This window comes from Lithobates pipiens, unplaced genomic scaffold (assembly GCF_037356315.1).
Source record: "Lithobates pipiens isolate NorthernLeopardFrog02 unplaced genomic scaffold, aLitPip1_a1.2 Scaffold_13, whole genome shotgun sequence".
Lineage (NCBI taxonomy): Eukaryota > Metazoa > Chordata > Amphibia > Anura > Ranidae > Lithobates > Lithobates pipiens.
The window spans coordinates 42493366-42518658 of record NW_027507718.1 but is presented as its reverse complement, the minus strand read 5'-3'; the positions used below and the strand labels follow the sequence as shown (position 1 = coordinate 42518658).

General features: G+C 43.7%; 1 protein-coding gene across 1 annotated transcript in view; it reads right to left on the bottom strand.

The window, feature by feature from the left end:
* The window catches only part of UHRF2 (ubiquitin like with PHD and ring finger domains 2), a 143670-nt gene that overhangs the window by 94885 nt on the left and 23492 nt on the right, over positions 1 to 25293 (bottom strand). Inside the window, exon 2 of the mRNA XM_077475054.1 lies at positions 5980 to 6210. Within this exon, the coding sequence (XP_077331180.1) occupies positions 5980 to 6210 (231 nt within the window). The remainder of the gene's footprint in view (positions 1 to 5979; positions 6211 to 25293) is intronic.

Below are 25293 nucleotides of genomic sequence, written 5' to 3'. Positions count from 1 at the left end.
TAATAAGTTCTGATGAACTCCAAACAGAGAATGGGGGGGTTTGCGCTGAGAAGAGTGTCACTCCAATTTTTACAAAACCAAAAGCATATTATAAATAATTCCATCAACACCACTCCAGTTAGAACAATGGGGTCATTAGTTAGCCCGTGAAGATCTACGAACCCTCTTAATGGCCAATTAGTCATCGTAAACAGCTTAAGCAGAGACTTTCATAGAAGTTTTAATTGCTGTTTTACAATTGAAATTTCTAGCAGTTACATAAACAGTACTTAGTTGAAGTTGGACAAAGCAGAGTACTGTACTGATTATCCGAGTAAATTGCCTTGTATCATTTTTACCTATAGGTAAGCCTATAATAAGGCTTAAGCCACGTCGAGGGGCATTTGCAGGTATTAAAAAAAATAAAAAGCAGACATTCTGGCCATGTGTTTGTCGGTCTGGCCGGCTTCTGTGTGCTGGAAAACCAGTAGCCGACCGACTCCCCATCAGCGCTCTAAGCCAATGGCAGAGCGCGCTGACTGGAGTGTTCTGGTGGGGGTCCCCCTGTCAGAACACAACAGCTCAGCGGGGGAGATTGTTGAACTAATCTTGCATGGTTACCCAGCTATACCTATAGTAAATAGCTCCTAACCCTGTACAGTTTAAAGAGATATTTACTTTAGATGCAGTCAGTGACATCACCAGCACATGCGCACTGAAGGAACCTGTGCTGCTCTTTCAAAGCTGTGCCATAAACAGTGACATCATCGCCAGCTCGGCCATTCGCATCGCCAAAGCCAACAAACTCAGAAGAAAGACCGGATTAGGTGAAGATGGAAGCACCTTCAGCGGCGACAGCTGGAGGGCTACACTTTTAGTCAAATCTGTCACAGTATTGTCACATGCTAGCATATTAACACATTAGGATTTAAACTGTCCGATTTTTTTTTTTTTTTTTAAAGTGGTTCACTACCACTTTAAGCAGATTTTATTAAAGCGGGATTCCACCCTAAAGTGGAACCTCCGCTGATCGGATCCCTCCCCCCCTCCGGTGTCACAATTGACACCTTTCAGGGGGGAGGGGGGTGGAGATACCTGTCAAAGACAGGTATTTTCACCCACTTCCGGGCATAGACTCCCGTGGGAGTCTACGCCATTTCCTGCCCCGCCGCGCTGTCTGCTGGGACACACACGGGTCCCAGTGACAGCGCGGAGATTTCCTATTGCGCGGCGCGGCTCGCGCATGCGCAGTAGGGAACCGGGAAGTGAAGCCGATTCGCTTCACTTCCTGATTCCCTCACCTAGAATGGTGGCGGCAGCAGCCGAGAGCCGAGCGATCGATCGGCCTCGGCATCGCTGGAACCCGGGACAGGTGAGTGTCCATTTATTAAAAGTCAGCAGCTGTAGTATTTATAGCTGCTGGCTTTTAATATTTTTATTTTTGGTGGAATCCCTCTTTAAGCAACTTGTAAAATTGATTGAGCATAAAAGTCTTAATTCTTTAAAGCAGTATTAAACCAAAAAAAAAAAAAAAAATGGAATATACTGCAACTTACCAATCCTTAGATGTGGTGGTTGTATTCGTTTTCTATTTTTTTTTTTAGGTGCCCCCAGTTTTCACCTGGTGATGGTGATCCAGCCAGTACCAAACTTCTTGTATTAGGAGTTCCCCCATGCCGGATGAAAGATCACAGGGGCCTCTTTGGACAGCAGAATTGTCAGTTACACAAGCAACTACAGCAACAGTTTTTTCTTTTGGGATAAATGTTTTACACAAATAAATCATTTTAAGCACCCCTGTCAGTGGTAAACGATTTGTCTGAACACTAGCTGCTACATTTGGAGGAGAGCTAGTCTTAAAAAAAAAAAAAAAAATAAAAAAAAAAAGGACTTACTGTCTAGATGACCAGGTGAAAATAAAAGAAAGCCCAACAAAAGGAAACAAATGCAGTCATCACATCTAAGAATTGGTAAGCTGCAATATAATAAAATGTTTGCTTGGGTTTAATATAGCCCAAGGGCTGGTTCACACCAGAATGTGTTGCAAGAAGGGCACAATCAGTGTACGTTTCCTGCACTGCATTCATAACACGCTGCCTTTGCGATCCGCTGTGCATACCAATCCATTATTAACAGCACCTAAACACAGATGCATAGGTACCAGAGTTTTTGGTGCAGTGCGTTTTCAAAATCAGTGCATGCTGCACACTTTGTGCATTCCCTTCACTTCAATGGGCTGCAATTTTGCAATGAAATTTATATATATATTTTTTTTAAATGCTAAAATTTTAATGTCACTTCTGCATTAAGGCCACTTTCACACTGAGGCGCTTCTAAAATGCCAAGAAAAACACTGAGCGTTTTTGAAGAGCTTTTCAGGCGCTTTTGAAGAGCTTTCCATTCATTTCAATGGAGAGGAGAGTTTTTCACAGCCCTGCCAGCACCTTGCCCCAGTGTGAAAGCATTCATTGATTTTAATGCAAAAATGTTTTCGTGAGCTTTTTAGGCACTGTTTTTAGCGTGAAAGCGCCCGAAAATCGCCTCAGTGTGAAAGGGGTCTTAAAGTTTCTTACCTGTCTGACTGCACACAGACCTGCGCACACACAGCTCTGTGTACAATTTCTGCATCAGAGATTAATGAACATGTCTGAGTGATGTCATCCCAGCTGAGCCAATGAAAAAAAAAAAAACGTACAAAAATTGATTCCCAGGAAAACAACCACAACTGAAGAGGTCAGCGGCCTGTGAGGGAGCTCAAGGACAAAGCAATGCTGGAGGGGAGTATAGTCCCACTTTAATTTGATAGCCTTCTGTAAATTGTGGTATAGGCAAGCATGCCAACTGGTTACATTAAATATCCTATGAAATAGTTTTACCCAATGTAACCAATCTCTATCAAATCGCGATTTCAGGCTATGCAATCATTTATTGGTCAGACCACAACACAAAATCAAGTGAAAAAATTGGATACAATTAGAAATGTGGCCAGGAAAAGGGATCTGCTGAAAATAATCAAAAAGCTTTGGCACACCTACTTTACACCCCAGACAATTTGATTAGTTATGCTATTTCTGTAAACATCCTCCTCGGGGACCAGTAAGGATGCAACATCTGCAGTTAGTGAGCTCTTCTTTTAAACTGAAATTATGCATGAATGCCAACAGTCATCTCTGGGGGCCAGTGGCTCTGTCTGAATCAGACTTACCGTACCATCCAATAAATTGGACTCGTAATATATTTTTTGTAAATATGGTTTCTTGCTTTCAATTAAAACAATAGCTAAAAATCATTAAACTTCATCTCTAAATGCTCAAATATACATTTAAAGAGTCTCTTTGAAGAACGCTACAATATATTCAACACTGTTCTATTTACATTTCAAGCGGTATCACAGACAATTCTTAAGGTCAGAATTGCTGCAGCAGGTACCGTGAATGATGCATATTTCCATTAAAGAGTTTACTGAATGAATGAAATACTTGTATAGCGCACAATGCGAACTGAATCGCCTCTAGGCGCTGAGCACACTGACCACAATGACAATCACTCTCAGTCTGTTGGCACTCGAGCTGTGGTCCTGCGAGCTGGAAAACCTGTATGCAGGGCAAGGCTGAGATTGCCATTGTCAAAATAGGCAAGAAATCAGGTGCCACTAGGGCTAGTGGTCTACTTAAGAAAAGAACAGTGGGATACTAGAAGTGTTATTGGTTAGCCATTCCGGGAGGTACAGAACTGGCCTTGTGGCTGAATGTAAGACCCAACTCTAACTTTACAGAGCTGTATAACACAATGGAGAGGACAACCCTACAGTAAGGCTTCTAAAGAGAATTTGATGCAGGTGTCAGCCCCTTTTGGAGAACTGAGAAATCCGTGGTATTCACAATGGTAAAGTGTGGAGTGAGATCACATGTTACAGCGATATTGCCCTTTGCACATCTATGTAATGTGCTGCGTTGCTAGGCAGAGAACAGCTAGGTCCAAAGTAAGGCAATGGTCAAAAAAACCAAGCAACCAGTGCACATGAGGTTTGCAGGCATCATAGCCGATTGATTCATTATAGGCAGGCAGTGAAAGCAGACTGTGAAGCAGATGATTCCAAAGTAATGGCCAAGCAGGAACCTAAACAAAATCTTGCTCCTTCCAGGCTGAAAAGACAGGCGTAAGAATGTGAAGCATTTACGCTCCAAACTCCACCTAATGGATGACATCAGCAATCACTACCCTCAGGCCTACCCTCACCTTGCCAGAGAGAAAATGGCTGTAAAATATCACAAGCATGCAACTGCTGCAACTCTGAATTAACAGTACCCACCAAGGTTCATTCCCTATGAATGTGTACAAAAGACATGTCCTTCTCTTAAGGTCCACATGGCTGAAACGAGTTTACATTTGCAGTCTGTCTTTTATGGAGAACCAATAAATTCTGGAAAAAAAAGGGGAGAAAGGCTGGTGCCATTGAAGTTGGCTAAAACATTTTATTATAGCATGTTAACAAATGACAAAACAGCCAATGCATTTCGGGCATCAGGCTTTAATCATTGCTTTTTTTTGCCCATGATTAAGGCCTTATGGCCAAACTGCGTTAGCTGCTTTGACTGTTCACATGCTATGATAAAACAATGTTTTAGCCGACTTCCATGGCACCAGCCTCTCTCCCCTTTTTGCATGGATTACATGGAGGATTGCAGAGACTTCCCAGGCTGAGTGCTGTGTTGTCGGGGTTCACCAGGCATTGCACAGAAGGTAGTAGCTCTGATGCACCCGTTCCAATAAAGTCTGAAGATTTTAAAGAGCAAGCAACGATTTGCGGACTCGCTCTTTTCGGGTGTGCCGCTCTCCGAATCTGGAAAAATGCCGTGGAAAGGCCAGCACGGTTCAGGTCAAACAGCTTTGACACATGAATGAGTCTGCATAGACTGGGTCAGTGTTAGTGGTGCCACGGCTCTAGAGTAAGGAGTGTCCTGAAGCTGACCAATACAGTACACCGAGATGTGTATCTTGCTATAATGCAGAGCTTAATAAGGGAAGGTCGCAGACCATAATAACCTACATAAATTCCAGTTCAGTGGCTGGTAGATAGAGATTCCAAAGAAAGTGTCCATAGGTTTCAGCCTAAATGGCTGTCTCACAAAAGGAGTATTCAAAGACCGAATCAGAGCCATGGTCGTGCCACTGCCCTGGGCCTAAAACACAATGCTCTGCTGCCAATTAACACAAAAGTGAAGGTCTAGAAAGCGTCAAAATGCAGAGCTCAGCGCCTAAAGAAGAGTTCCCCAATTTATCTTTGCAAAAATAGTTGAACTCAAAGTGAGTCTTCAGACACTGGGTCGCACCAGAAGCTGTGTCACGTCTCTGAACCTGGAAAGAATTCTTCAGCCAACACAGCCCACTACAGTGCTAAAAAGCGGTTATGTTGAACCCAAAAGATTTTATGCTTTCTGTGTCACTGACCAAGAATAATTTTCTTTAACTTTATGAAAATAAAAAAATAAAAATGTACACTGCCCAAGCTTTACATAACATTAAACATGACCCTTATTCATTTAGATTATAATTTTATTTTAAAAGCAAAATAGTAGATTCTAAATTTGAAAATATGTTATGCTAACTTAATGAATAAAAAAAATAAAAATAAAAAACCAGTAAAGTGTAATTTTTTCCAAAAAAACTGAATTTGAACGACTACTGCGCAAAAAAAAAACTGACACAAAATATTGCAACAACCACCATTTTATTCTCTAGGGCAGTGGTTCTCAACTCCTGTCCTCAGGACCCACTAGCAGGCCAGGTTTGCAAGATAACTGAAATACATCACAGGTGATATATAATAAAAGCAGAGAGAATTTTCTGCATAGAAAGAATCAGGAAATACTTTTTTCAAGATGGTGATAATGATTCTGCATGATTAATCATGCTGCTCTAATTATAACATATAAAATCTCAAAGCGAATATATGTAAAAACCCTAAACAAAATAACTTGGTGTAACATCAAGACCTACCTTGTAAATCCCAATTCCTGGATCAATCAGGAAGGCTCGGGCAGAAGTAGAGGGCTGAACTGAAGGAGTGGACACACGCAACTTCTTATTTGTAGAATTTAACTGAACTTTGCTTTCCCCTTCCTTTTTCTTTGATGAATTGCTGGTGCCCTCAGACTGCGAACGGATTAAGAGTTGGACAATGTCATTTAATCCAACGTTGTAGTCAAAGAGTGTATGTCCATCTTCCAGCTGTAAAATAAAATAAAGAACTCTAAGTGTGAAGCCTTTCCCGATCCAAAGGGCAAATGCAAATGATTCTAGGCAAGTCATTTGAAGAGTTGAAAAAGACATTACACCTTCCTACCTGCACCTTGTTTTTCTCCTGTATAAAGGTGCGCATTGATGAAGCTTTGTGGCGTCAGCCTTAAGTAGAGTAAACTTTAACATTCCTTTGTCAGCAGCTTTGGTTTGTTTTAAAATATGAGGCATGGCTATGCACAGTTTAAGGCATGATACCTGTCTGTAATCTAAGAACTGACACTTCCTGTAAAGAAACTACACAATCCCTGGGTCTTTGTTCTGCAGATGAGAACCACAAAGCAATTAGATCTGAAACAAACACAAGCAGGCAGAGCAATGAAGGGAAGATGTAGGTTTCATCACAAGAGCACGCCTACATTTTATACATTCAATCTTTTTATTAAACAAAATTTTAAAAAATACAGCATACCAAAGTTGCTCAAATAGTGTACAAAGAAATAAACTAGGAGGTACAAAAAAAAAATACATAAACAAAAATGGCAAAATCTTAGGACCAAATGCGCTCGGGAAAAGAACATTAAAAAGTGATACTAAGCACACGCGGTTTAAATTTACATCGTTCCTTCTTTTTCTGTATGTGGATGATGGCACCAAGTATTTTTTTAACCTCTTGCCAACCATATACTGTACATATACGGCGGCAAGGCGGCTCTCCTGTGCAAAATCATGTACAGGTACATGATTTTGCACTTCCGGGTCTGGGGAGCATAAGCACGCCGCCGACGAATCGCTCCTGCTGTGATTGGACACAGCTAGAGCTGCACAATTCTGGCCAAAATGAGAATAACAATTTTTTTGCTTAGACTAAAGATCACGATTCTCGTGGTATAAAGAATTTAGCACATTATACAAAAAAGAAAATTGGTCTAATTTAACGGGTTTTTTTTTTATTCATTAATTTTTTCCCCCAAAAAAATACCTTTGATCTAAAGCAGGGGTAGGCAACCTTTTGAGCACAGCTTGCTGAAAAATGTTTTCAAAGAAATTGAGCATGCCGATTTTATACCAAAAAAAATGGCAACTTCACACTCAATCACAAAAAAGATTTTTTTATAAAGTAAATGCTGTAAACTACTTTAGAAGTGAGAAATTAACATCCTGCATTCACGCCTCAGATAAGGCCCAATTCATGCACCTTCACACCTCAGATCACTGCCCCTGCTGTTAATCTGCCCCACCACTGTACTCCCCTGCACATCTGCCCCACCACTGTACTCCCCTGCCCGCCTGCCCCACCACTGTACTCCCCTGCCCGCCTGCCCCACCACTGTACTCCCCTGCTCACCTGCCCCACCCCTGTACCACCCTGCTCACCTGCCCCACCAATGTTCCCCCTTTCTCATCTGTGCCACCACTGAACCATCTTCTCATCTGTCCTAACACTGAACTTATCTGCCCCACCACTGTAACCCCCTTTCTCATCTGCCCCACCACTGTAACCCCTTTTCTCATCTGCCCCACCACTGTAACCCCTTTTCTCATCTGCCCCACCACTGTAACCCCTTTTCTCATCTGCCCCACCACTGTAACCCCTTTTCTCATCTGCCCCACTACTGTAACCCCTTTTCTCATCTGCCCCACTACTGTAACCCCTTTTCTCATCTGCCCCACTACTGTAACCCCTTTTCTCATCTGCCCCACCACTGTACCTCCTGCACATCTGTCCCACCACTGTACCTCCTGCACATCTGTCCCACCACTGTAACCCCCTACTCCTGGTTTCCATCAATGTACCCCTTTTCTCCTCTGCACATCTGCCCCACTTCTGTACCCCCCCTGCTCATCTGTCCCACCAATGTACCTTCATTTCTGCTCTGCCCCAACACTGAACCCGCCCCCTGCTCATCTTTCCCACCACTGTAACCCTGCTTCTCATCTGGCCCACCACTGTAAACCCCTGCTCTCCTGCCCCACCACTGTCCCCCCTGCTCTCTTGCCCCACCACTGTCCCCCCTGCTCTCTTGCCCCACCACTGTAACTCCCTTCTCATCTCTTCCACCGCTGTACCCTCCTGCTCTTCCGTTTCACCTCTGAACCCCATCCTGCTCACTTTCCCCATCACTGTACCCTCCTGCTCATCTGCTCCATCTCTGTACCCTCTTCTCATCTATATGTGTGATATACAGAGTGGTGAAAGGAAGCAGAGATGGGACATCTACCTGTCCTGGCACACTCATCCTGCTGATCCACCTCTCGCATCCAGCCCATGTGCGTGTATGTGATGTAACATACAAACATATGGAATGGATGCGCAATAAGCTCAGGTCAGGGGTATTTTCTGAAAGCAGTGGGCCTGTGTGCAGGATCATAAGTGGGATGGCCCCCCCACAGCTGAGAAAAAGTAGTTGGGTGTGATTTTCATTGCTCTGAATATTGGCTGTGGTTTAAAGGGCCACTGAGTGCAGGGGATCAGTAGTAAGTGATGCAAAGGTTCAGAAATAAAATTTCAACAAAGTTTCCATAAGCTCAACAGTAATTCCACAAACTATCACCTGATTGCGATTTTTTTCAATCACAGTGAAATCCCTTCTTTCTGAGATTGGTAGTGGCAATCAAGCGAGTCATCTTCCTCCAGATGGTGGACGCGGCTAGCAGGACCCTGATTGACTTTAGCAGTGGCCAACAGTCCTCCTACTCCTGGAAACAGGGATCGTGCTGCCCCCCCCCCACAGAACTGCACCCAATCTTCCCCGTCACAAAAGCTGACAATCTCAGCTACAGCAAAGTTAGAGAACCAAACAATGTTTCTCATCTATTACAATGTATGGGGGCACAGTGCCTCCGACTCAGTGCAGGTGTGGTGTGAGGAACTATGAAATTGGAATGCATTAGTGTCTCACTGACACTTCCCTGCACTGCTCTGCTGATGGGAAGGGAGTTGAACAGAATACATATTGGCCTAAATTGAGGAACTTTTAAAAAATGTTACTGTATACGTTTTATATTTATATTTTTTTTCACCAAATTGTCAGGTTTTTTGTTTATAGCACAAAAAACAAAAACCGGAGAGGTGATCAAAATACCACCCAAAGAAAGCTCTATTTGTGTGGAAAAAAAGGACATTATATTTGGGTACAACGTCTAACGAACGCGCAACGCAGTGCCGTATCGCGAAAAATGGCCTGGTCATGAAGGGGGTAAACTTTCCGGAGCTGAAGTGGCTAACAAAAAACAACAATGTACCTTTTTCCTAATCGATATAAAGCTGACACATGACCCAGCTCTTTCCCAGCCTGTCTGCAGGGAAACAAGGGGAGCTTCCAGTCATCTGCTGCTGGTTCCATGTAAAAAAAACAAAAAAACAAAAAAAAAACACAGCCTTATATATAATTTTTTTAATATATATATATAATATATTATATATATATATATATATATATATATATATATATATATATATATATATATATATATATATATATATATATGGGATGCACCGAAACCGATACCGAAAATGAAAAATACACTAGGTCGAAAACAGAAAATGACTTTTTAAAAAATATTTTTGTACAGGAGGTGTTCAGAGACTGGCGACACGGTACAGGAGGTGTTCAGAGACTGGCGACACGGTACAGGAGGTGGTCAGAGACTGGCGACACGGTACAGGAGGTGGTCAGAGACTGGCGACACGGTACAGGAGGTGGTCAGAGACTGGCGACACGGTACAGGAGGTGGTCAGAGACTGGCGACACGGTACAGGAGGTGGTCAGAGACTGGCGACACGGTACAGGAGGTGGTCAGAGACTGGCGACACGGTACAGGAGGTGGTCAGAGACAGGGGACACGGTACAGGAGATGGTCAGAGACAGGGGACACGGTACAGGAGATGGTCAGAGACAGGGGACACGGTACAGGAGATGGTCAGAGACAGGGGACACGGTACAGGAGATGGTCAGACTGGGGACATAGTACAGGTGATGGTCAGAGACAGAGGACGTGGTACAGGAGGCATCCCCCATTGCAGCCAGTGTGCCCCATTGCAGCCCATTGCAGCCAGTGTGTCCCATTGCAGCCTGTGTGCCATTTTGCAGCAAGTCTGTACAGGGAAGAGAGCCGCTTCCGCCGCCTGTTTGATCACAGCGCCGGGAACATCACAGCTTTCATTTCAATAGCTGTGTGTTCCCGGCCGCGTGCCGTCACACGCAGCCCCTCCCCCTTGTCCGGGCACTTTGATAGACAGATCATCCATCCAATCCTGCGGATGATCTGTCTATCTAAGTGCCCGGACAAGGGGGAGGGGCTGCGTGTGACAGTGCGCGGCCAGGAACACACAGCTATTGAAATGAAAGCTGTGATGTTCCCGGCGTTGTGATCAAACAGGCGGCGGAGGCGGCTCTCCTGCGCTATACACCCCCCATGATGAGCGTCACCAGGCCACCGCCTCCACCCAGGCCATGCTCCATTTTCGGCTCCATAATCGGCTGTTTTTCTCTTTCGGCAAATTGTCGAAAAGGGCATTTTCGGCCAATATGTTTCGGCGGCCGAAATTTCGGTGCATCTCCCCCCCTCTCCCCCCCCCACTTTAAACAAAAAGCATATGATCAAGGCAAAGCAAAAAAAATAAAAATAAAATTGAACAGTATCATTAAAAATCTTTTCATGAAACAATCTGCAAAAGGGACACCAAAAAGGTAATTTCCAGGATTTAGCAGTGATCCTCTTGGCTGCAAACAGTATAAAGAGGTTTCTTGGCAATTTTGAGCTACATTTTCAACATATTCATTGCAGGGAATTTGAGGCAATTGTGGTACAGGTACCCCAGTGATCCTTTGTAATAAAGCAAATATAACGTTCCAAAATCCCCCAAGTCTAAGATATTCCCACCAAATATGATACATTGAGCCCAATATACCACAGCCCCTGAAAAACCAACAGAGAAGAATTTGGGTACATTTTGGAGATGGATGGGGACTAAACACCATCTAATCTGAGGCTAGCCTAGATCAAAGTAACATTTAAAAATTACTCTAAAAGGAAAGCCGATAGACATATAGTAGGTTTTTAGTGCTAGAGAGGCCTTTGTCCCAATCCACCATATAGGAAAGGCTGTCCGGGGTGCCAAGCAACAGCCCATAAATTGTGTCGATACCATGCCTTTTACCCAGATCCTATGTACACTATTTCTCGTAGGGGTAAGTCGTGGAGCGGTACAGGGATTAAGCCATATAGAGTTTAAGTAATCAGAAATCTGACCGAACCTAAAACGTTTGGGTGGAGGCATCTCTGCAATAATGTAACATGAGGGGTCCTCTGGGATTATAACCCTTTGTCCAACCACTACTCAAAATCTTTAGTGTCTAGACCTGGTGGAAAAATGGGGATTATGAAAAATGAGCCAAAGAACAAAATTAAGATGCAAGACCCTGGTTATTGCGCTGCCTGATCATATAGAAAAAGCATGGGCAACCCCTAATGGGATCTAGGAGGCAAAAAATATCGTTTCGGATAGTTTGTGGTTCTGGCTACACCACGAGACAAATTTCGGAATTGAATTTCAGTACATCAGAGGGCAAAAATCAGAAGAGGAATTAATCAAAAGAAGTACAAAGTTCTGGGAAGCAATCTTGAACAGGCTTTTGCTGCAGTAAAGACATGCACTGTGTCTTACTCAATAAAATGCACCTACCTGCTGGCTTGCTGTCTTCTTCGGCGATGCACTGAGCTGTGCATGCACAGCTCAGCCTACAGTCCTGGATTGGTCTCAGAGCTGATATGACAGACTCCTGTGCATGGACAGGGGTGACATCATCCCCCACTGGCCAAAAGGGCCAACACCCAGCAGATGCCAGCACAGGACCAATGGACAGGTTAGTACAAAAGGATAAGTTCACCTTTGGTAACATGTTACACATTCGTAATAACATTTTAACATGTCACTGTTAAGCACCCCCCTCAACCCCTCACCCATCCATGACAGTGGGTAGGAGGTACTCTCACTGCACTCGCTTACACATTTTTTTTTTAAACTGCGTGACTCCACCTACAGTGTCACATAATTCATGCACAGCATTCTATGAATGAGAAAACGACAAGTCCCATCGGCCACAGAGGCAGACATACTTGTAGTTTAAATGGGCTGCAAGCATGCTGATCAGCATGCTTGTAGTTCAGTCTTCCTCCAGCTTTGCAACAGAAAGCCTAAAAAACGGGGATATTGGCACAAAGCTACAAAGCTAGAGGAAGCAGGAGCTTGACATTGCAACCTGCAATCTGATTGCACATGCAATGCTTTTCAGGATCCTGTCTAAATAACTGCATATTTCCTTTATTTGACCAGCCTTGAGGCCCTGCATAATTGGGTAACTGGTGGTAAATTCAGGACTTTAATTGTAACTTGACAAACTTGTTACAAGTGTTTGCTTTTTATACAATTAGTCAACAAATTAGAAGAGTTTTTTTTTTTTCCAGCCAGTCTCCTTTGATTCCTTCATTATTAGACAACAGAAGTATTAGTTTAAATGACGGAAGTTAGGGATGCACCGATAACACTTTTTCTTAAGACCAAGTACCGATACTTTTTTCAAGTACTCGCAGATACCAATTACCTTGTTTAATGTCATGTGACAGTAGCACCGATGAGCACTGGTCTGCTGGCCCCGATACGCAACACTGATCGGTGGCACTTATGGGCAATGATAGCTGACATTGATGGTTCAAACTTTCAAGAAAACAAGTGCTGCGACGCCTATCTTGGTACACCCTGCACTCAACCTCAGTAAGCCAGCGGTTAGAAGGCAAAGGACATCATGTTACACCCACTTCCGTTAACGAATGTGATAACCGATTCTGGCGGCTGCATGTGCGACCCACACCACTGCCCCCAGCCAGCATACTTTCTGCTGCTGCCAGCCCAAGACTCACTCTCCACTGCCAGGACTCGCTCTCTGCTTCACCCACTGAAATCTGGGAGCCACCTCTTCAAACAAAAAATATCGGGTCAGGCATCCGAAGCACTTGCCCGAGTACAAGTACTTGGGAAAAAACTCGGTATCGGTGCAACCCTAACTGAAGTGTACAGTTATAACTAACATATTAGTGCGTCACATGGCAGTGGAGTAGGCCTTTTTCCTTTTCTTTTGAAATCCTCTTTAATTTTGTTCAGCAAAACGTATAAACATTATGGACTAAAGCTCCATGCACACAGATTAAAAATCATTGTTTCAAGAGGAGTTGTGTGTTCTGCCTCTAGAAGCAACTCAATGTTAGTACATTTGGATGATTACAGGCATATTTTGATCTTCGTGTAAAGAGGCAAGAAAAACCCCTTTTGGTTTGAGCTTTCTAGCAGGAAAAAAAAAAAAAAGTGTGTTTTGTTTTTTTTTGCCAAGGGAACTGCCATTTTACTTTAACCACTTGCTTACTGGGCACTTAAACCCCCCTCCTGCCCAGACCAATTTTCAGCTTTCAGCGCTGATGCACTTTGAATGATAATTGCGCGGCCATACAACACTGTACCCAAATTAAATTTTTATCATTTTTTTCCCACAAATAGAGCTTTCTTTTGGTGGTATTTAGTTACAGCTGGGAGTTTTATTTTTTGCTAAACAAAAAAAAATGCAAAATAAAAAATAAAAATAAAAAAAATCATGTTTCATAGTTTGTTATAAAATTTTGCAAACAGGTCATTTTTCTCCTTCATTGAAATGCGCTGATGAGGCGGCACTGGTGAGCACTGATGGGCACAGTTAAGGCGGCACCGATGGGCACAGATCAGGCGGCACCGATGGGCACAGATCAGGCGGCACCGATGGGCACAGATAAGGCGGCACCGATGGGCACAGATAAGGCGGCACCGATGGGCACAGATAAGGCGGCACCGATGGGCACAGATAAGGCGGCACCGATGGGCACAGATAAGGCGGTACTGATGGGCACAGATAAGGCGGTACTGATGGGCACAGATAAGGCGGTACTGATGGGCACAGATAAGGCGGTAATGATGGGTGGCACGGATGGGCGTCAGTAAGGGGCACTGATAGGTACCACTGATAGATGGGACTGATGGGCACGGATATGTGGCACTGGGGTGCAGCACTGTTGTTGAGGCAGATTGTGGGCACTGAGAGGTGGCACTGTAGGCACTGATAGGGGGCGCTTTTTTATTAAATAGGTGGCACCGTCAGGGGGCAGGTGGGCACTGATATGCTGGCCGTGATCGGCTTTTTTCCCCCCCGATTACCGGCTCTGTTGTCTCACATGATCAGCTGTCATTAGCCGACAGCTGATCACGTGGTAAGGGGGGGGTCGGGATCGACCCCTTGCTCCGATTCGTGATCAGGCGAGTCTCAGACTCGCTGATCACAGGGGGTGCGCAGGCCGCTCTTGCACGGGATGACGTCAATAGACGTAGACCCGGCAAAGCAGGTCCGCGCTGTAGCCATCATTCGGCTATAGCGCGGGTCTCTAGAGGTTAAGCCCAGTGTGCGCGGAGCCTAAAAAACTCATTGTATTGCAAATACACTAAGGCTCAATTCACACTGCCACAACTTGTCATGCGACTTGAGAGTTCAAAGTCATATGACAAGGCGCACCCCATTATGGTTCTAGTCGCAGCGACTTTGAAAAAGGTTCCTGCACTACTTTGGGGTGACTTGATCACAACATGGACTTCGGTTAATGAAGACGCAACCAAGCCGCAATGAAGTCGCGCAGGATGTTGGCTGCCAAAGTTGCATTGATGTTAACCAATACACCCCTACCAACAGAAACTTTAACTGCTGTTACCACAGATCTGAAACCGAGGTCAGAAAAATTTGCATGTCTTTCAAATTTTCCACTACAGCTCAAAACCAACACACATTCGTTACATGTAATCGGTTTATGCGTTATGTAGATAATTGGAAGCCGATTTGTGATTATAGCATTGGGTTTCTTTTTATGAAGGGAAGCACATGGAAATGATCCGCTGTAATCTTTTGCTTGCTCATAAAGCAAGTATGCAAGGAAATGATTAGCAGGTAAAAAAACACCATTTCCAGTAACAAAAAAAAAAAAAAAAAAAAAGGGGGGGAACTGAGTAATGCACTTTAGGAGTCATGTGAAATATATGCAAGTCTAATATTGGTTAGGTGGCGCTTTGATGTACCTCAGGCTATCACTTCTGCCCTGTCTAAAGACACACATGAATAAATGTCTAACAAATAAGTCAATTAAAATGATTGTAAATGATCACCTTGTAAAAACAACCTATTCAGTTTATAATAGAACTGAACTGCAAAACATTTTTGTATAGATACAGTTATCACATTCCCTCTGTTCTCAGCTGCAAAAGGCCTCATGCACACAGGATGTTTAAAGAGGAAGTAAACCCTGATGGAGTTTACTTCCTCCTTCATTCCCTGCAAAGGTAAAGCATAATGGACTACTATGCATCGCATAGTAGTCCATTATGTGTCACTTACCTGACACAGGAGCCAGCGATGTCACCGCTGTCCCCTGTAGTCCGGCGCATCCATCTTCCCGGTGGGTCTCGCTGCTTCGCCGCTGTCATTCGGCGAAGCCGCAATGATGTCACTCCCGCGCATGGGAGCCGCCACTCGTGGCATATCGCCGTTGACGGTGCTGCGCTCAGTGCGCCGCTGTCTATGCCGCATGCGCCGTAGACAGCGGTGCCTGTCTTTCGGCAAATATCTCCTAAACCGTGTAGGTTTAAGAGATATTTCTTGGACCTACAGGTAAGCCTTAATCTAGGCTTACCTGTTGGTCAAAGTGTGTTGTAAGGGTTTACAACCACTTTAAGAAACGTGGCGGTTTCAGTAAAAACTCTCCCTATAATGTAAAAATGCCTACAAACGCGTGTTACAATGTTTAGCAGCGTTTTTTAGCATTTCGCGTTTTTACAGCTCAACAGCCTCTTGCTCCTGGACGCACAGGCTGTCCTTTTTTCCTACTGCCCCTAAACACTCATGCCTCCAAATGCCTCTGAAAGTTTATCTGTGCATGGACACATAGGCTAAGATGGAGAGGCATTTAGAGACAGGGGGGGGGGAGAAAAAAAAAAGTCAGACGCTCCTCACAGCAGCTGTAAAAACGTCCTGTGTGCATGAGGCCTAAGAGCTGGGGGGAAAGAGAATAAGCAGCAGTACCTTCCAAATGAATGGCTGTGCAGTAGGGGCGTGTCAGGACAAGTCTGATCATTGGAGGAGAGCAGGCTGAGTACAGAGAGCTGACCACCGTGTGCTCGCCTGCTTAGTGTTGTCAGTTTTTACACAGGAAAGCAGAGGGACTAGCAGGAACACCAGGGATTTCACACAAAGGAAGCAAAATAAATAGAAAGTTTTAAACACACGTACATGGTATAGCAGGCACATATCAGGAACATTTAGTGTTGAGGTAACAAATGCTTTAAGCATAGAACTAATAACACAAATTATGCTAGCGTTCAGGCAATCCCAAGAATATTCACTCTGCTGTGATCAGGGCATACAAGAAATATTGTCAAACGGGTGGACCTGGTGGTCTGAAAAAAGCTGCCTTATATCCCAAAAAGAACGCATCTGCAAGGTACCCCTCTGCCTTGGCTTCCAAAATGACCAGCTCTCCTAAAAATACTACTTGCCTGGCTGTTATCCAATGGATCAATACCTTTTGAGATGCTATGCACTCAAAAAAAAAAAAAAATATATCATATGCCATACCCGAATGAAGATTATTGGCACAAATTTTCTTCTTACCAGTACAGATGTTATAAACGAGCACAGACCAGCACAAGCTCATGAAATGTTGGTGCTACCTGTATTTTTTTTAAACTCTGGGTTCTGCAACATGTCTGTGCAAGAACAAAATGCCTTGCCTGTGAAATGCCTTCTGACCTTTCTGTTCAATAACGTTAGATCAGCCTAGGCAAAGCCGTGATGCCCAAAAACTTGCTGATGGTGTCAAAACGAGGTCAGTGTAGAATGTGCAGTTGGAAGGATATTCTTCAAATGGAATCCATCTGGGAAGATATTTCTTAGATGCTATCTGTCATGAAACACATCATCTAGGTGAAAAGCCATAGACAGAAGCTGCCACTCATTTATTCAGCCTTGACCTGGCACACCGCTATAGGGCTCGACATCACATGCATTGAAACGGAACAGAATCTGCTTCACTGTCCTGGAATGAAGACGCAGAAAGACAACTTCTATTGAAGGTTTCTAACATGGAAATATTGCATTGTGACTTGATTCTTTATAATGCACACCTGTAAGTAAAGTTATCACATGGTTCAACAAGGCATGTGTCAGCATTAGCAAATCAACTTATATAATTTTATCACGAGTAAACAGACAAATGCTTCCCTGGAGCTTCTTCATGTGGCCTACAACCTAGGCAGCCTACATCACATGGTCCCAGCTTACAAGAAGCTGTATATCATAAGAGACACCAAACCTGGTTTCAACAAGACATTGTCTGGTAGATTTATAGTGATACAAGATGATCAGCAAAGCAGAGCCCATGTAAAAGGCAACTAAACAGGAAGCAGAGCCTGGAAACATAATGAGCACATGCTGCCACCACGTAACCTATGGAACTATAATCCACACAGAAGCTTATAAAGCATTTGGATACTCAGATTATATTAAAGCAGAGTTCCAGTTATAAAAAACCAAATAGTTTTGGAAAGATTAGGGAATACTAAAGATGCCCGTGAGGACATTTTTTTTATTATTTTTTGGTCAATTTGAAAATGAAAAAAAAGAGAATGGCAAACAATCATCATCTCCTGAGCACAAAATACTTTATTGTGGATATCAATCATAACCGTTTCCCTCTTCATCAGAACTTAAACAAAGTAGTCAAAATGGATCTATTGGTGTCGAAAACAAAAGTTCTTGGCACAAGAAATAAAGAGAAAATCTCCGAGGCAAAAAGGAAATCCCTCTCAGTTGTCACCTGAACAGGACTCCTGCGACAACAAACATTTTGGAGAGACCCGAGAAAATGGTTTCCAAAACAAATGGAGGATGAACTCACTGTAGCAGGAACACAGCAGCATTAAAAACTTTTCTGTACTTTATATATACACACATACATACATACATACATACATACATACATACATATACACACACACACACACTTTGAAACACATTAAATCTGCCTTTAAAGCTTTGATGCTAAAGGTATTCCAAAACGCACTAGATACAAGGGATTATGCTGCATACAAGTGCCAAAGGATATTGGAACATTCACTTGACAACCACTGCAGTAAAATAGACACTTGGGAGTAAAATCGCGACAGCCTAATCAAGTGATCTTGCTGAATATATTTCTCCTATATAATACTTGGTGCTTTCAGTAGAAGGTGGCATGTTGTTACTTCGGGGGGAAAAATGCATATGGTGGTTGATGAATTGTAAAATATTAATGTTTAGCAAATCATGCTTTTTTTCCTGTTCCAACACTGAACTACATATAAAAAAAGACAAAAGCAAATGCAATGCTTTAATCACTAATGAAGCATTGAATACATCTTCAGTAAGTACCCAAATATGAATTATCAGCCTCTTGAAGTGCCTGAACAGCAGAACTCAGACAGTGGGAAGGAAAAAACAGCACAAGGGGCCAATCAGGTGTGCTGTGGTTCAAGAAGCATGTTGATAGGTGGAGATAGAATAGTGACAATGAGATGAGCTCATCAGCATGCTGCTTCTCCTTTTACGGTCCATTCACAGGCCAGGAGTAGAAGGCGACCTGTAAGTAAAGTGAGAGTGCAGCATAAAAATGTCGCCTTTCTTGCCATGCAAGATTCTCCTGTGTAGCAGACCTGTGTAAAATGTTAGGACTGGATGGAGAGAAATACAAAATCTTTTTGCAGATAGAACAGCTCCTTTAGCCCTGGTTCACACTGATGCAATTTGACGGCAAATTGGCGGCAACAGCACCATTTTAATCAGTACGACGCCGCATTTGTGGCACCGCACCGATTCCCAAAAGTAGTTTCTGTACTACTTTTGGTGATTTAGGGGTGTGTTTTCCATTGACATCTGTGCAGAAACCCGCAAATCGGGGCCGAATGAAATTGTGTGAGTTCAGCTGAACTCATAGAATTTCATTCGCGCAATCAGTGTGAACCAGGGCTTATAGGAGAGTTTTATCTATATATTGAGAGGTTTGCTTTAAAGCAGAGTGCCACCCAAAAAGAGGAACTTCTGTTAATCTGATTCCTCCCCACCTCCGGTGCCACAATTGGAACCTTTGATTGGTATCCCTTTCCCACTTCCGGGAGCCTCAGCCACGGCTATTGACTTCATGGCTGGGGCTCCCGCCTTCTCTCCCTGTCGCTGGGTCAGTAGGAGAGAGGAGGGGGCCTCGCGCATGCACAGTAGGGTTCCAGGAATGAAGCCGAAAGGCTACACTGCCAGGTACCCATACCCGCAATGGCGGTGGCAGCATCTGCTGCGGTGCTGACATCGCTGAACTCCAAGACAGGCAAGTGTCCTATTATTAAAAGCCAGCAGTTGCAGTATGTTTAGCTGCTGGTTTTTAATTTATTTTATTTTATTTATGGGCGGATCTCCGCTTTAAAGTGGAGTTGCCCCCCAAAAAATAAAACTACTTAAAATTCTTTAAAAAAATCAAAAAAAAAATAATTGGCAAAAAAAAAAATTTTTACTCACCTCTAAATACCGGTTGCTAGGGGGTCCCTCGTAGTCTGCCTTCTTCATTGCCCGGGCTGGTGACATCACTTCCCCTCGCGCCGCACATTCACCTGGGACCTGTCACGTGTCCCAGGTGACTGTACGGCGTATCACGGCGCCCTGCGCCGCTCGCGCATGCGCAGTGGGTGCCCGGCTGTGAAGCCACAGCCGGGTGCCCACAGTATGCATGACGGCGCCGCGAGCGGAGCGGGGAGCGAGGGGGGGCTTCGTTCCCCCGCATCGCTGGAACCCGGGACAGGTAAGTGTCCGATTATTAAAAGCCAGCAGCTGCAGTATTTGTAGCTGCTGACTTTTAATTTTTTTTTTTTAGGGGGTACCCCACTTTAAGCTGTGTAATGTGTTTAGTATACCCAGTATAGTATTGTGGTTTACAGGATGCAACAATCTCATTGTTAAAAAGTATCAGACAGGAGAAGGGTACAAAATAAATTCCAGGGCATTAGATATACCATGGAACACTGTGCAGACAGTCATAATCGAGTGGAGAAAATATGGAACAGTGACATTACCAATAACTGGACATCCCTTCAAAATTGATGAAAAGACGAGGAAAACTGGTCAAGGAGGCTGCCAAGAGGCCTACAGCAACATTAAAGGAGCTGCAGGAATATCTGGCAAGTACTGGCTGTGTGGTACATGTGACAACAATCTCCCGTACTCTTCATATTTCTGGGCTATGGAGTAGAGTGGCAAGACGGAAGTCTCTCTTATGAAGAAAAACATCTAAGCACGGGTAAATTTTGCAAAAACACAATTGAAGTCTCCCAAAAGCATGTGGGAAAATGTGTTATGGTCTGATGGAACCAAGGTTAAACTTTTTGCCCACAATTCCAAAAGATACGTTTGGCACAAAAACACTGTACATCTGAACACCATATCCACAGCAAAGCATGGTGGTGGAAACACTAAGCTTTGGGGCTGTTTTTCTTCAGCTGGTGTTCAAAAGGGGCCTTAGTCAAGGTAGGAGGGAATTATGAACAGTTACAAATACCAGTCAATATTGGTACAAAACCTTCAGGCTTCTGCTAGAAAGCTGAACATGAAGAGGAACTTCATCTTTTAGCATGTCAACGACCCAAAGCATACATCCAAATCCCCAAAGGAATGACTTCACCAGAAGAAGAAAACATTTTGGAATGGCACAGCCAGAGCCCAGACCTGAATCTGATTGAAAAAATCTATGGGGTGATCTGAAGAGGGCTGTGCACGGGAGATGCCCTCGCAATCTGACAGATTTGCAGTGTTTTTGCAAAGAACAGTGGGCAAATATTGCCAAGTCAAGCTGTTCCATGCTAATAGACTCGTACTCAAAAAGACTGAGTGATGTAATAAAATCAAAAAGGTGCTTTAACAAGTCAATGTCACGCTGTCAGCTCTGTGCACCTCGTCTTATCCCCCCTCCCTCCTACACATTCGTTGTTCCTGCCCTCAATCCGGAGGTCACATGGTACCACGACGTCGGCTCTCACCCCAGTCACATGGCTGTGGTTCCTCATATCCCCTCTAGCGGGTCACCCAGAGCCGGGTGTCATCAGGCAGCATGCTGTCCCTGCAGCTCCTCCTCTACAGCTTGTCCCGGCAGGTTTAGGGGGCATCAGGGCATCACTCTGTCAATACAGGCTGGGCTCTGGTCAGTGATGCTTTCAATGTGATGCAACAGAGGAGGCTGGATGTGTTTGTGAAAAGGACGGTGAGAGGCAGCCTGGGGGGTGTGAGCTGTGTCTAGTGCTGACCTGTGACCCCACATCTCCCAGCACTGACCTGTGACCCCACATCTCCCAGCACTGCCCTGTGTCCCCACATCTCCCAAAACAGATCTGTGACCTGTGTCCCCCTCCTCTGACCCTTGTCTCTTGACCCTGACCCTCATTTCCCAGCACTGACCTACATTCCCACACTGACCTGTGTCTACCTGCTCTAATCCACTTTGCCATGTCTTGTGTCTCTGACCATCTCCTGTACCGTGTCCCCAGTCTCTGACCATCTCCTGTAACGTGTCCCCAGTCTCTGACCATCACCTGTACCGTGTCCCCAGTCTCTGACCATCACCTGTAATGTGTCTGCAGTCTCTGACCATCTCCTGTATAAAAATATTTTTTAAAAACAGTCACTTTCGGTATCGGTGCTGTTTCGGTATCGGTTTACGGCCTAGTGTATTTTTCATTTTCGGTAACGGTTTCGGCACCAAAAACCTATTCGGTTCATCCCTAGTTCAGGTTGTTGAACTAAGTTGTACAGTTTCTAGGTCACATTAAAAGGTGGAAAAAGTTGACACCAAGAGGAAAATAGTGACAGGGGAGGGACCTCCAGCTTATCGACAGCCTCAGGTCTGTTCTTGTGTGCAGGGAGGTTTGTGCGTTCCCTCCAATAAGCTCTCCTCACTGAGCTTTGCAGAGTGTGACTTCAGATCTCCACCCCCTTTTTTCTAAACTCTCAGACAAGCTGTATAAGTCAGCACTTCAAAAAGATGTAGAAAATGCTGCAGACAGACAGTTACAACTTGCAGGAGGATCTGTTTAATTTCTGTGCATTACCTGAGGCCAGTCACTTCTCTGGGTATATGGAAGGGTTTACAACCACTTTAATCTTCCAGTGTGATAGGGGTTAACAAAACTAAGGGGCTGACAGGCCCATGAATGGAGGATGGCGTATGATCGATAGGTCCACCCCTCAATTCATAGATCCCGTTTCATTTATAGAAGCTGTGATAACAGCTGTAGTAAATGATTAAGGAGGTGGAGGTGGAAATGGAATAGGCTGCTTCAAAAGAGAAAGAGGTCAGTGAATGGAAGACACAATAGCGCAAGAGGCACATCTTACTGAAGTAAGTACTGTTTTCTCCTGTACCAAATCTTCTCATTTTTTTTTCTTTATGTGAATACTTGGTCATTAACCACTTCAGCCCCAGAAGATTGTACCCCCTTCCTGACCAGAGCACTTTTTACTATTTGGCACTGCGTCGCTTTAACTGATTTTTTGTGAAGAATCACCAACTAGTGGGACACAATTGTGAAGTGGAACGAAATCTATTGGATTTTTGAAACTTTTTTAACTAATAAAAAAATGAAAAGTGGGGCATGCAAAATTATTCGGCCCCCTTGCGTTAATACTTTGTAGAGCCACCTTTTGCTGCGATTACAGCTGCAAGTCGCTTGGGGTATGTCTCTATCAGTTTTGCACATCGAGAGACTGAAATTCTTGCCCATTCTTCCTTGCAAAACAGCTCGAGCTCAGTGAGGTTGGATGGAGAGCATTTGTGAACAGCAGTTTTCAGCTCTTTCCACAGATTCTCGATTGGATTCAGGTCTGGACTTTGACTTGGCCATTCTAAAACCTGGATACGTTTATTTGTGAACCATTCCTTTGTAGATGTTGCTGTATGTTTGGGATCATTGTCTTGTTGGAAGATAAATCTCCGTCCCAGTTTCAGGTCTTTTGCAGACTCCAACAGGTTTTCATCCAGAATGGTCCTGTATTTGGCTGCATCCATCTTCCCCTCAAATTTTAACCATCTTCCCTGTCCCTGCTGAAGAAAAGCAGGCCCAAACCATGATGCTGCCACCACCATGTTTGACAGTGGGGATGGTGTGTTGAGGGTGATGAGCTGTGTTGCTTTTACGCCAAACATATCGTTTTGCATTGTGGGCAAAAAGTTTGATTTTGGTTTCATCTGACCAGAGCACCTTCTTCCACATGTTTGGTGTGTCTCCCAGGTGGCTTGTGGCAAACTTTAGACGAGACTTTTTATGGATATCTTTGAGAAATGGCTTTCTTCTTGCCACTCTTCCATAAAGGCCAGATTTGTGCAGTGTACGACTGATTGTTGTCCTATGGACAGACTCTCCCACCTCAGCTGTAGTTCTCTGCAGTTCATCCAGAGTGATCATGGGCCTCTTGGCTGTATCTCTGATCAGTCTTCTCCTTGTCTGAGCTGAAAGTTTAGAGGGACGGCCAGGTCTTGGTAGATTTGCAGTGGTCTGATACTCCTTCCATTTCAAAATGATCGCTTGCACAGTGCTCCTTGGGATGTTTAAAGCTTGGGAAATCTTTTTGTATCCAAATCCGGCTTTAAACTTCTCCACAACAGTATTACGGACCTGCCTGGTGTGTTCCTTGGTCTTCATGATGCTCTCTGCGCTTTCAACAGAACCCTGAGACTATCACAGAGCAGGTGCATTTATACAGAGACTTGATTACACACAGGTGGATTCTATTTATCACCATCAGTCATTTAGGACTTTGGATCATTCAGAGATCCTCGCTGAACTTCTGGAGTGAGTTTGCTGCACTAAAAGTAAAGGGGCCGAAAAATTTTGCACGCACCACTTTTCAGTTTTTTATTTGCTAAAAAAGTTTAAAATATCCAATAGATTTCGATCCACTTCACAATTGTGTCCCACTTGTTGGCGATTCTTCACAAAAAATTAAATTTTTTATATATCTTTATGTTTGAAGCCTGACATGTGGCAAAAGGTTGAAAAGTTCAAGGAGGCCGAATACTTTCGCAAGGCACTGTGTATGTATGTATGTATGTATGTATGTATGTATGTATGTATGTATGTATGTATGTATGTATGTATGTATATATATATATATATATATATATATATATATATATATATATATATAAATATAAAACACATACACATACAATTTTGAAAAAAATAAAAATAAAAACAACACTATATATTTACTTTTTGCTATAATAAAATATCCGCCAAATAAATAAAAAAAAACTTCATCAGTTTAGGCAAATATATATTCTTCTACATATTTTTGGTAAAAAAATAAAATTGCAATAAGCATATATTGGTTTACACAAAAGATATTGCATCTGCAAATTATGGGAAAGATTTATGGCATCTTTATCGTTTTATTTTTACTAGTAATGGCAGTGAGCTGCGATTTTCTAGTGGTACTGCAACAGACAGACCGGAGACTTTTGACACTTTTGGGACCATTGATTGGCATTTATACAGCGATCAGTGCTATGAAATGCAATAACTACTGTGTAAATGTCATTGGCAGGGAAGGGGTTAACACTAGGGGGCGATCAAGGGGTTAATTGTGTGTTCCCACTGTATGGGGATAGGACTGACTAGGAGAGACATATCGTTTTTCCTACTTATTAGGAACGATATGGCTCCTCTCCTCTGACAGCATAGGGATTTGTGTTTACACACAAAAAAACCCTGTGCTGGAACTCGTGCATGTGAGCGCACGCAGCCGGCATCAGGTCCCCCGCCGTGCAGCGGGAGCATATATGCATCTCCGGCGCCGTGTACGTGCCCGCTGGTGGCCAAAAAAAGGGTAGGATGTACCCGTACAGGGCATCACCCAGGAGATACATTCTGCCGCAGTTTAT